This window comes from Gossypium arboreum, chromosome 10 (genome assembly GCF_025698485.1).
Source record: "Gossypium arboreum isolate Shixiya-1 chromosome 10, ASM2569848v2, whole genome shotgun sequence".
Classification (NCBI taxonomy): domain Eukaryota; kingdom Viridiplantae; phylum Streptophyta; class Magnoliopsida; order Malvales; family Malvaceae; genus Gossypium; species Gossypium arboreum.
Window position 1 is genome coordinate 45,432,547 of NC_069079.1, and position 13,976 is coordinate 45,446,522.

Sequence of the window (13,976 nt, forward strand, 5' to 3'; positions counted from 1 at the left end):
TGAATGTGTCACCTAATTTTTTTAATACCATTAACTTTTTGAATTAAAAACTTTAACAAAGTAATAATCAAGTATTAAAATGAAGAAATAGACATACATTAGAGCGGTATAGAAACGTGAGATGTTGTGTGGGAGGTCCACAAAGTTTGGGTTCAAGTATAAATTATTGAGGCTTAAGAGGAAAAATCTGACATGATTTTTGCCATGAATGTATGAATTAATGCATTGTTTATTTATTTCTGCATCACTGCATCATTTTCACATGATTTTGTTCTTTTTAACCTTTTCGACAACCATCAAAACAGTTGGTTTTAATAATCTTCAAACAGAATTATTGCATCAAAATAAAGCTTGTCGTGATTAAGCATAAACGGGTTATTTTATTCAGTTATTACTGGGTCCAGCTTCAGTTCAACTACATTAATCTGTGCAAGGATCTAATTTGATGTATTACAAATCATTTTTAATATATATTCTATATTTGTATTAATTTTTAAGATGTCACTTGATATCTTTTTGCATTCAAAGTAACACACATTAATATGTTCTGGTTTTTATTTTTCCGTAAAATAGTATGAACTTTAAGGCTTTTAGTTTTATTGATTCAATTAAAGCATCATTTGATTTTTATATAAATTTTAATAACTACATTTGTTATATTATTTTTTTACTCACATTGTGGGTACTTTTAATTTTATTTGATCTCTATATTATTATAATGTTATTAATTAGTCTAATTTTTTTATTAAAATATTATCGACATGTGACTTCTCATTTCTTTTGAGTTTACCTTCTTTTTTTTTCTGTATTATAAGAGTGATTAAATTTCAGTTTTGACTCTTATACTACATTGAAACTTGAGATTTAATCTATATGCTTTAATTTTGAGTATAATTTGGTTCCTCGACTTTATAATGTCACTAATTAGCCTAATTAATATTGTTAATTATTTCAATTATAATGTTGACCTCAATTTTTCTTAAATGGCAAATTTGAATTGGTGTTTTAAGAAAAAATCTTAAATTTTAACATTATTTTTATGGTTACATTACTACCAAGTAAATATTTATTTTTAATTTTAAAATATTACTTTAATAAAATTAATAAAAAATTTTAATAATGATATCAATTGGAGCTGAATTTTTAAATTAAAAATATAAAAGATTAAATTTTTTAAAAATAAAATTCGCAGCCTTCAAATTATTAATTTATAATTTGAGAAAACAAACAATTGAGCTAAAACAAATAAATTAAAGAAATGAATAAACGGTAGTGTGTCGGTGAGCATCCAAAAATGCGAAAAGGATGGGGAAAAGAAAATGCAAAGTAGTTTTCATATAATAATATAATAAGAATAATGAGAAGATGTGGGGTCCTTTCCTATTTATTTTGCTTTTATCAAAAATATATAACTCCTTAAATTTTCTTCCTAATAAAGATATAACTAGCTATTGAAATAAAGCTTATACTATTCTACCAAAAAATTATTATGCTAAAACCTAAACTTATTGTCTGTCGAATATATCTAATGTTACCATTTTTTTTTTAATTTAACGGAGTAGGTTGATTTCTGCAATATTTACCGGAGAAAATGTAAAAATGTGTTCAGCTGAATATATTTTCTGTTGAGTTTGTAGAAAAACGCGTACAATGGAGCGTATTTTTTTGCACAATTAGCAAAATGCATCCAATTGGACGCGTTTTCTCCTAACGGTCGAATTCTCCAACGGCCATAAAAACGACTAGTTTTATTTCTACATAAACCCAAACTTTTCCTCATTTTTTCATTCAAATCTTTTTTTATCAATTCTATCAAATCTCTCAAGATTTTAGTTCTAAAATTTTAATTAAAATTCTCTCAAGTTCGTCTTGATTTAATTTTGTATTTCGATTTTTATTTGTTTGAATTGAATTTTGTAATGGCAAACACTCTTATTGGTTTGAATGACAACCACATTTCCCTTGTCCAATTGCAAATGGTAAGAAAATATTTCTAATTTTTATAATTTTATTTAACTTCATTATTAAGTTGCTAAAAAAATTAAATTAAATTTTTGTTGTTGTTTTATAATCAGGCTGAAGATCGGATTTTGGAGACATATACACAATCTATCTTCGAGGTCATCGCCTATGACAACCTTATTTGGAATATGCGAGATTCTTGCACGTGTCCTCTATGCTCGGAGGGTGTAAATTGGACCCTACACTTATCAGCGTGTTGGTCGAAGGATGGAAACTCAAGACACATACATTCTATCTTCCATGCGGTGAATGTACAATCACATTCAAGGACATTCAATTACAACTCAATTTATCGATAGATGAGCCAGTCATTACGAGAACAGTGGTTGTTAGGGATTGAAGCGACATTTGTGAGCAACTATTAGACAAGGTGCCGAACAAGTTTTTCGATAGCTGGATAGAGATGAAATGTTGCAAGAAAATTCCCTATATCTCTACGAGAGTTCGAGTCCCATTGAAAGAGAACAACATGCCCGAACATACATCCTGAGGTTAATCAAAGTTGTTCTAATACCCGATGAATCTCGAACTCTTTACATTTAAGATGGCTGCTACAACTTGTCGACTTGAAAGAAGCGGGCTGACTCAGTTGGAGATCAGCCGTGTTGGCGACGTTGTATCGACAGATATGTCGGACGACACAACCACAAAAAACGAAAATTGGTGGTTGCATACTCCTTTTGCAGTCATTGGCATGGTTTTGACTACCATTTTTACGTCCTCAAGTTGATTACCCTTATACTTTCTCACTCGTAACAAGGTAAAATTAATTCGATAATATAATTATCATAATATTATTTAATTATTATATTTTAAAAAATATTATTTGAATAGGTGGAACCATGACCCAAGTTATGTGGGATTACCTGAGGATCTCAAAGATATCCTACTACTTTAGATCAATGATCGAAAGTCGAGGTTAGGTTTTTAAAATTTTAATTATATATTATTTGTCTAAGGATTTCAGAATTAATATTAAGTAGATAATAAACTTTATGATTTCGTACTATAGTTTGAATGAACACCATACTCCGATCCAAAAATTCAACAATGCATCTCGTCCAAATTCTTGGTCAATCCCAATATCTGATACATGAATGTGTCATTTATAGTTTATGCCATGGTGGAGATGCACAAATCCGATTGAGTGATACGATAGTTCGAGTTTAGGTAAGCTAGTCCCTTGTCACCCCAAGACATCGGAGCACTATACAAGGTTGACTTGCGGGCGAGAACCGACGAAGATTGGCCTAAATCCCACGATGAATATATCAACATTTGGGAGCATAAGTGCAATTTCATACCCATTCGCAAACCAATTATCGCTTCGGAATTGGCCATTGCTCCGAAGTACATGCCATGGTTTAGACACCACAACAAGCCATATTTACTGCTGGAGGAGACGAGGGGTAGGCAATGTAATAGCCAAATTTTTCAGTGGTGTCGGAAACAGTGATTCGAGATTACTAAATCTGACGAGTAAGTTTAGAAATTTTAACAAATAATAATTATAGGCCAAGCGCGAACTTAAAAGAATTATTTTTAATTAGTGAATTTTGCGATTTTAAAAGAATTAATCAGGTAAATTTGGTTGAAAATGAGGTATCGAGACCTCAGATTTATAAACCGAGCCATAAATATTTTTATAAATATTTATGGAGTGTTATTAAGTTAGTATTAAAGTTTCGTTAGAAAATTTTAACGTTTGGTTAGTCAATTAATTAGAAAGGACTAAATTGAAAATAGTGTGAAATTTATTAAATTGTGATTAAATAGTTTAAGTGATTAAAAAGGAGGGATTTAAAAGGAATTGGACCCAAATTGTATGGGCTGGACGGTTGGGCAAGAAAATCAGCGAAAAAGACAAGGAGAAACAAGGGCAAAATGGGAAATTTTGCAAATTAAACATATAAAACAAGACAAATTTGAAAAATCTAGAGATATCAATCATTTTTCTTCAACAAAAATGCCATGGGAGGTCTGAAAGCTGCTGGTTTTTCATACTTTGACATATGTGAGTTCAATTCTTACCCTTTTCTTTGAGATTTTTATGTTTTTGTGACTTTTACAATTAGGTCCAAGTGTTTAATTCATTAGTTTTTTATTTTATGAACAAAATTAAAAGCTATCATTGATAAGTGTTAGCTGTTTATGATGAAATAAAATGAATTTGAAGCTTTGATTTTGTTGTTTGATGATTTTATCAAGTAATTTTAATAGAAATTGATTTTAGGACCTAATTGTGAAAAAGTTGTGAATTAAGGTTTAGTGTTAAAATTCTGATTTTCAAAGATTGTGTAATAGTTTATAATGATGGAATAAAATGTTAATTGAGAAAAATTAGCTTAATAGATGGGCTAATTGAGCAAGGACTGAATTGTATGACCTTTGAAGTTTATAGGAAAAATGGTAATAAACATCTTGAACTAAAACAATATTGGACAGCAGAAGTAGACTAACTTTGAAAAATCACCATAAATTGTAGAAATCGAATCAGAATATGAATAAAATATGAAATTAAATCTTATTGAGTCTAGTTTTTCATAGAAGAAACGGTGTAAGCAATGGATTTGTAAATCATGAGATATAATGAATTTTGTGAGACAAGGTTAGAATGAATTTGGGTTCCCCTGTTTTGACTTTGGAAAATCACCAAAAATTGGATAAAATTAATTAGAGTCTCAAATTTATATGTTTAGAATCCTTAATGAGTCTATTTTCAATAGAAATCAATGGTAACATTATCCGAGTTTTGTACTGTGATATAATTAATTTTTAGTGAAGAGAGGTCAAAACTATTGGATAGTGAAACAGGGGAAACTTAAATGAATAAACTGTACTAATTGGCTAAACCAAAAATTCTTAAAATTTTATGGTGGAATGATATGTGAGTCTAGTTTTATGAAAAATTTACGGATCTTAATTTTGATCTCTATAGCTCGAATTATAAATAATTGAGTGACTATGACTCGTGTGAACAGATTGATGTGAGCATTAATAAGTAAATTGTGAAATCGCACTTACAAGAATGTTATATACATTAAGGATGTGGAATGGAGAGGAGGATGAGGAAAAATATATATGAATATTCAGTTAGCATGGCTAATTTGCATGTTTTAAGCTCACGGACTAAATTGAATAAAAGTAAAACTTTAGGGGCAATTTTGTAAAAATGTCAAAATGACTAAATTGAAGGAATAAATTTTTTATTATCTAAATTAATAAATTGAATAAAATTATCAATTTAAGATTGGGTGAAATTTGGGAAAATGGTAAATTACCAATATACCCCTAAATCTTGGTATTTCTGCAATTTAGTCAGGTAAGTTCGGATACCCTGAATGAGCATGTAAATATGAAAATTTAAGTATTGTATCGTATTTTATATAATATTTTGAATTGAATATATGAAAAGGATGTTACATGAAACATGAAAATGAATACTAAATAATATAAATTAATTGAAATTAATTCGTAAACTCCGATAATGCCTCGTACCCTATTCCGGCAATGAGTACGGGTAGGGGTATTACATGCAACTTCACATGAAGAAGCCACGATAATTGCATTGAAATCCAAGTTATGGAGTAGGTGCCAAGACGAGTTTATCATTGGCTCCATCCCACCAAAAGGTACCGATGGTTGCACCACCTCCTGGTCAGTATGACTTGACTTATTCTGGTGCTCTCACTAACCCCGTATTTTTTACACAAGCATCACACTATGCACTACCAGACCCTGCTTCCACACCTTCTATAGGTACCCAGTCTCCAGCATATTACATGCTAATACAGACGACAATATCGACATATCAACCACCTTCGATAATTCTACCATATTATCCGCAACTGGTGTACGCGACACCATACACTTATACACTGATAGTGTCACAAACATCCCGACATTATTGTTCTACCAAGGTGGCTCATCTTCGCAGCCACCTATTCATAGAGTAGAGGACACGTGATGGAAGCCTAGGACGACACCGCACTCAACCACGAAAGATAGAGATGAAGATGAACACGACAATTGAGATGAAGATGAAGACAAATAAGAGGAGGAGCCGAACCTCAACTTGTATGAAGAAGAAATCTATCTCACATTCAACCTGACAATGCCGATGATTTTTTAGTCTTCTTATGTAAATCATAATAGTTAAGCTAAGCTCTATTTGATAAATTTTAACCGATATTACAAATAAAATGTTTTTAAATAAATATTATTTTTGAATAAAAATTGATAAATTTTAAGTGACAATTTGTTTGAAATAGTTGTAAGAGATAAACTTTCAAATTAATCTTTCAAGCACTTAGAAAATTGTTTATAAAAATGAATAAATTAATAGATCATCTATAAATAAAATGAATAAATTGTTTATAAAAAATGAATAAATTGTTTATAAAAAATGAATAAATTTGTTAACGAGGTCTTGTCCTCAATGTATCCTCCAGGTGTAGACATGTTGGCCTAGTATGCCTTAGGTTCCTACAATAACTACATAACTTTAGTTGTTTTACCTTCTATCAAATATCCATATTGTTGCGTATGTCACACCTGGAAATTTTAAAGCTTGAGTTGCAATGGTAACTTTGGGTATTAATTTGAAAATCTTTCTATTTGAGTGAACTCTAATGTAAATAAGAGCAATTTGCGGATTGGTTTCAGATCATAGTTCATACGATCTTTCGCAGAAGTATCTAGAATAAACAGCATACAACATACAGAAGTCGGCTTGACGACTCACTTGACACCCACGAATAGTAGCTTGATCTCCAGATCCTGAACATCCAATATGAAAACCCAATAATTACTGCTTATAAGACATAAGGATACCATTAAAAATCATTCATATAACTTTTATTATCATTTGAAACCCATATAACCTCCATGCAACACCTTATTCCCTTATCTTACTATTTACGCACATAAAACAAACTTTACTCTTTCAGAAGTCAACATGCAAGTCCATAATACTTGTCTAGGATATGGAGCAACCTTCTGCATGAACTCCGATCCTTAGTTTCAGCTTAGCAAGAAAGATCCTCAATCAACTTCAAAACAAGTTAGCAATGGTGTTTTCAAATAAAAGGAAGAAGATAACTCCCATTTTTCTTATAACGCTCACATAAATAAATATATAAAACTCATATTCTCGTAATGGAACTTGACACATGTAACCAACTTTCAAATCTGCCTTATTAGTGGCTTACAACTTTAGAGAAACGTATACAAGGATCCAAAATCTTTACATATCCTTGAGTTATCCCTTTGTTCAATCCTGACCATCTCGTTAGAAGATAACTTGCACAGTAACTAGACCAACTTGGCGTACCTTACCTTTGGCTATACCCTCATTACCCAAGAATCCTTGATAAACCTACCAATCTCTTCTTCTATGCATATCCACACATTCCGAGAACAATCCTTACTTTATATTCTATCGTTAACTATGCGTCTGAACTATCCACCAAAAGCATCGATTGGGCGAATAGGATCCCACCATACGGATTATTCCTATTTACTCGCCAACTCGAGACCCACCAAAACTAGGTGTTACAGATTTAATGCATATGTTGATTTGATGCAAATGAAACTAACTAGATTCTTTGCATTCCTTTGCATGTTGTTAGTGATAAAGACATTCTTGTGTGGCACAAAGATAATTTTGGGAGTTATTTTGTTAGCTTAGGTTAGAAAATCTTAACTCTTAGTCTAAGGCCTACTTCTAATCCTAAATTACAATAGTTTACCTTAGTGGAACAAATATTTTACAAAAGATTATGGGATTTACATTTGCTTGAAAAAGTGAAGGTAACAGTATGGAGCATCTTCAATAAATTTCTTCCAACTAAAGCCCTAGCTAGTTGTATAACTCTTGCCATCAAATACTTCTTTCTCATAATTTCCTCCATTGAGGTAGCTTTGGGTATAAGTTAGCCAAATAGTACCTCAAGCAAAAATTTTAAACAAAAATTAGGAAATTTATTCAAATTTATGGATTCTAAGGCTTGTCATAAATCTTCTATTACATTGAGTTTTTTTTTTTTTTTTAAAGGCTTGTTATAAATCTTCTATTACACTATAAACTTTTTTGCTTTACTCGAAATCAAACAGCATATGATAAAAAAGTCTTGTACTTTTCTATAGATACATCAGATAGTTCAAGTTTACTTGGGGGTGTACTTTGTTGACCCATCTCTGATTTTGAATCTTCTCCATGCCTTCTATAGTTCATTGGCAACCATCACTGGCATCTATCATTAAGGTCAATTTCAAAATTGGTTTCTTTAATCTGGAAAAAAAAAAAAAGACAATATGAGAATCATTGTTAGAGACTCAAAAGGTTTGATAATAGGGGCATGAATGGTGTTTAAATCTCAATTGGTTTACTCTTTTGCGACTAAAGCTATGATAGGAATTTTTGCTTTTCCTTTGCCTGAGATTTGAGCTTACATCGCATTCTTGTGGAAGGTGATGCTTTCACAATAATAATAATAAAACCTCTACTAGCAGCATTGACAAATCCTTGATGGTGGTTTTTGTGGCCGAAGTCAGGGCATTAACATTATGGTTTACTCTATGTAGTTTTGTTCATGTGCCTCAATCTAGGAATCAAGCTACTCATCTTCTTAGAAAGGAAGCTTTGCATGTGGTTGTTGATTAGTTCTTGAAGAAGCACATATATTTCTTCATCCTTAGATTGAAAGAGATAAGGAAACGATGGCTTCATAAGTCTTTGATTCATCTGCAAAGCTATCTTTCTGAGAGAGCTTGGATATCTTGTGCTCGCAGGTTTTCTCAAAACACCAGATGCTCTAAAGTTTCTAGAGGATCAACATTAGTTTTTCTCTTTTACTCTAGTTTAGTATTAGTGATTTTATTTTAATGTCTGTTCATTATCTCACGATTTTATGTGTTGAATTGAGGAAAGCTTTTACTCTTCATTTTAGTTGCTTATACGTTTCAAAGGCTATTGTATTCCTTTTTCTTCTTTAATGAAAATCATTATTTTCCCAAAAAAGTAGAGTTAATTTTTTTTTTATACATTTAAACTAAAATCAGTCCATCAAATTATAAATTAAATCAAAGTTTGTATATTTGAAATCTATCCCTTTATTATAACCCTGAATCTAAGCATATTATCGGGCATAATTATGTTTATATGATGACTGATCATAAACATGTTATATCAGAAGATAATCATGCAAGAGAAATTAATCATTGACTAGGAAAAGGAAATTACATCTTACCAAATCAATTTTAGACTGGTACAAGTTCAAATTAAAATATAATAAGAAATATATATAAATATTTTGTTAAAGTTTTAAATAGTAAAAACTTTGGTGTAACTTGACCTAAATGGATCCTAAAAACTTGTAATTTCTCATCCTCCTCTTAGGATTCCTTAAAAAGCAAAACCAATACCGAAACCAAGGGGGAATCATGTATAGTAGAAAAATAAAGCAACACAAAGAAGAAAGATGAATAGTAATTATATAATGAAAAGAAGAAGAAATTTGTAATTGTTTTTGTCCAAGGAGGAGGTAAGTTGAATAACATATATATGGTTGCAAAAAAGAGATTATTTATGGAATGTTAGAGTCGACATTATACGATGCTCATACCTCATACTGTAAGCAATGAAATAAAAATCACAAATCATTTTTTCTTTTTCATATGAAAATCAGCTGTGAAGATCTGCATCCTTTCTAGCAGACCCTACAACCTTATTACGCTTACCTCATCTTCACAATTCTACACTTTTTTTCTTTTTAATTCTCTTTTCACATTTATCCTTTTCTATATCATCATCAAATATTAATCTATATCTATATGCTACAGTAACAACACCTCCAACACTTTGATCCTTTTTTTTACATCATAGGACCAAAAATACAAAATTCAAAAAAAAAAAAAAAAAAACCAACCAACCATGTGCTTGATGATGAAGCTCAATGTTCTTAGCCAGATTCACCGGTAGCTTGACTTTCCTTCCTTGTCTTTGATTGAATCCCATAATAACTGATGTACCATTTCACAAATTTCCTCAACCCAGTGGACAAATCCGTGGTGGGCTTGTACCCGAAGTCCTTGAAGGCTAACGTCACGTTGGCATGTGTGAAGGGCACGTCCCCATTTCTTGGCATCGTGATCACATGTTTCTTGGCCTTTGTGCTCAGCAACCCTTCCAGGATCGATACCAATCGCCCCACTGGGACCGGCGATGTGTTCCCCAAGTTGTAAACTCTCAACTGAGCCGCCCCTTTCTTCTTCCCGCCGCTTCCGGTGCTCTTCTCCGCCGTGTCCAACGCCCCTAAACACCCTTTCACCACGTCGTCTATGTAGGTGAAGTCACGCGCCACCTCTTTCTGATCATGCGTCTCGTATATGTCAATCGACTTCCCTTGTAGGATGTCTTTAGTGAAGAAGAAATAAGCCATGTCGGGTCTTCCCCAAGGACCGTAAACCGTGAAGAATCTTAGCCCCGTAAGGGAAAGACCGTAGATATGGTTGTAAGTGTGGGCGATTTCTTCGCCGGCTTTCTTTGTGGCGGCGTAAAGGCTAGCCGGTTGGTCTGTCCGGTCGCGTTCGGAGAATGGGTTTTCGGTGTTGAGGCCGTAAACGGAGCTCGATGATGCCCAAACAATGGATGGCTGAGGATTGGCTGCTTTGGCTACTTCGAGCAAGTTAACAAAGCCTGCAATGTTGGAGCTGATGTACGACTGTGGGTTTTGCATGGCGTAACGTACGCCGGCCTGAGCCGCTAAGTGAAGGACGTGAGTGAAGGGCACAACGTCGAATAGCTTGGTCAGCAATGGCCCGTCGTTCAAGTCACCTTCGACGATGAAAACTTGGTGCTTACTCAAAAGGTTTTGCCTGGCTCTTTTCAAAGACGGATCGTAGTAGTTATTGAAGTTGTCTAAACCAAGAACCCCATCGCCTCGTTTCTTCAAAGCGAGGGAACAGTGGGAACCGACGAACCCAGCGGCGCCAGTGACCAAAACGGAGAACCCATTGGTTCTACGTGGCGTGGAAGAGAGTCGCACTTGTTTCTCCCAGGCGGCACCGCCCCCGGCGGAGAAAAGGGAAGTGGAAAGTAAGCTGTGGTGGTGGAGACGGTGGTGAGGAGGAACATGGTGGGGAGTATCGGAAAGAGGAGGGTAATTGATGGTGAAAAAAAGGATCAGAATCAAAGCAATGAGAAGGGTTGCACGAAAGAGAAGTTTAGAGGAAGCCGAGATGAGTTTGGTGCTGTGAATTTTTCGGAGATAATTGTTGTATCTCTCTAATTTCAAGGTTTTGCTGGTGTCCGGTGGTGTAGGCATTTTCTTTTCAACTAATTTTGGGGGTTTGCTTTTTTGCTTTGTTTACTACTGAAAGTGTTATTGGGTGTGATTGCTTTCACCTTTTTCCTTTTCGGGAAGAGAGGAAAAAAAGGGCTCAATGTGTTGGAGAAGAGAGGTTGAGCCCTGAAGTTGAGAAGTGTGTAGATGGAAGATTATAAAGAGGGGAAGAGAATTGGAAGGAAAATAAATAAAATAAAGAGAAACGGAGGGGAAAGGTGGTGGCCATTGGTTGGACGCCACTTTTAGTTTTTATTTTTTATTTTTTTAAAAATAATTCAACTTCAGATATGCCACTTTTGAATTCAATTTCTAATATAAATTTTTTTTATTTTATCAAAATAAAAAAAAAAAATAATTTTGTACTACACATTTATATTTGTAGTCATTTGAAAAACTCATTTCCACTTGAATCTACATAGAAATTACTACTAAATCAATAATTGACACTAAGACTTATGCTACATACTCTTTTTAATTAAAAAAATAAATAAATTAAAAATGGAACAACAAGGGTGATATTTTATTGAAATAAAAGATAGATAAAACTGAAATTGAAAGTGTCCAATTTGGAAATAGAACACAAAACAAAGAGTTTTTTGGCCAGCATAACTTTAGCTTACTTCACAAAAATTGACAAATGGAAAGCGAGCAATAAATGGCCCACAATTTCAGTGATAATTACAATGTGAATCAAATCAATGCATAGGAGATAGGGATATTTTTGCCAGCTATCTTCTTTAAAGTTAAAGAAAAAAGAACACTCCCCTCATGTGCCTTCTAAAGGCATAGCAACTGGCTTTGTCATGAATAAAGACTAAAACAATCATCTAATTAATTTTATGATACTCCCTCAAAAATTCATATAAACTACTTTAGAAATGATTGTTACACACAGCTATGAATTCAATATATGAAGTACAATAGCATATTACATTAAAATGTTCTCTGCTAAACGCAAAATTCTACTACTCAATTTTATTTCTAAAATCTGTTTCCTAGATTATTTAATAAATATCAATATTAAATTATTATTTTTATTTCACATCTTTACCCTTGTTCTTTTTAAACATTTCATATTATTTTAAATAAAGTGTAAAATAAATTAAAATATTCTTGATTAAGTGATAAGTAGTTATGTTCTCTTGCCTTCACCGAAAAGTGATAGAGTTTAAGTAAAAATATAAGCTCAAAAATAGATTTGAGCTAAAAATAAGCTTTATTTAAAAAATGAGTCGAGCCTCGAGTAAGGTATTTTGTTCGACCCTAATTCACAAAAGGACAAAAAATATTTTTTATTATTGTTTTAATGCTATTTTCTTATTGTTTTCTCCCTATTTTATTACAATTTCAGTATTATATTGCTACTATTTAAGTATTAGTATTTTTAAAATTTCTTTTCATCTGTTGGGAAATATTTATATATATTTAAAAATTATATAAAAAATTTAATACAGGCGGGCCGGGCCGAGCCAGAGTTTTAGCATTTTTATCTGGGTCGGGATTAGGCAAAATGTTAGGCTTATTTTTTGGGCCAGGTTTGGGCCTAGCAAATGGGCCTAAAATTTTGGTTGGGCACGACTCGAACCCGACCCATGAACACCTCTAATGATAAGTAGTTACTTATCATTTCTTTTTGTCGAAAAATATTCTACCAGATGATTTTTATTATAAATTATCAAATGTGTGTAAAAAATTAAATAATTAAAAATTGTTATAAATACATTAAATGGATGTTTATAACCTTTAAGCATTTATGAAAGTAATGAGTTAAACCCCATATTCATTATTAAATATGCTTAATGTATGTGTTAATGAAGCTATTAAATAAGCTTCATTCTTTTATTTTGTAGTGAATGTCAATAGCTTATATATAACTCTTTTATAAATGTAAAAGGAGACAAGAAAATTCTCTATTTACTTTAAATGTTCTTTTATTTAATTATTTTATAACACATTATCGATCGAGCTTCTACGAGTTCATAGTGAAATTCACGTCATTTCGACTTTATATAATTTACCAGTATAATTCTGTTAAACTATATACGGTATAATATTTTCATAATTCTTTTATTTTATTTTCTAGATGAAATATTTACTTTGGGTAACATTTGCACATTTATTTTTACAACTCAAATCTAATAATGATAATTATATATACATGTTTTTTTATTAAAAGAAATTTTAGTTAATGTAATTTGTGTTAAGTTATTATTATGACTATTCCTCTCTATACCAATATCGACATACATATTACTATTTAGCAAATTTGGTATATAAAATTGAATTATTTTACGATTGAGAATGCTTATTATTTTACTAATATATTTTTTTATTTTGATTCAAGTGATTATAATGTCAAATCTTGCCAAACTTGAATTTGTGACCTTAGACATCTCAGGCAAGAATTATTTGTCATGAGTGTTAGATGTTAAAATTCACCTAGATGCTAAAGGTTTAGGAAATATTGTATTAGCAAATAAAGAAGGATCTAATCAAGATAAGACAAAAGCAATTATTTTCATTCGTCATCATCTACATGAAGGATTAAAAGTGGAATATCTAATAGTGTAATACCCTCTTTAGTTGTGGAAAAATTAGAAAGAACGA

At 32.0% G+C, this 13,976-nt stretch overlaps 1 protein-coding gene across 1 annotated transcript; it reads right to left on the bottom strand.

Annotated features, from left to right (window-relative positions):
- Window positions 1-9,668: 9,668 nt before the first annotated feature.
- On the bottom strand, window positions 9,669-11,654 carry LOC108487026 (UDP-glucuronate 4-epimerase 6-like). Its single transcript, XM_017791230.2, has one exon. The coding sequence runs from the start codon at window positions 11,346-11,348 to the stop codon at window positions 9,984-9,986; it is 1,365 nt and encodes a 454-aa protein (XP_017646719.1). The 5' UTR covers window positions 11,349-11,654; the 3' UTR covers window positions 9,669-9,983.
- Between the last annotated feature and the right edge of the window lie 2,322 nt (window positions 11,655-13,976).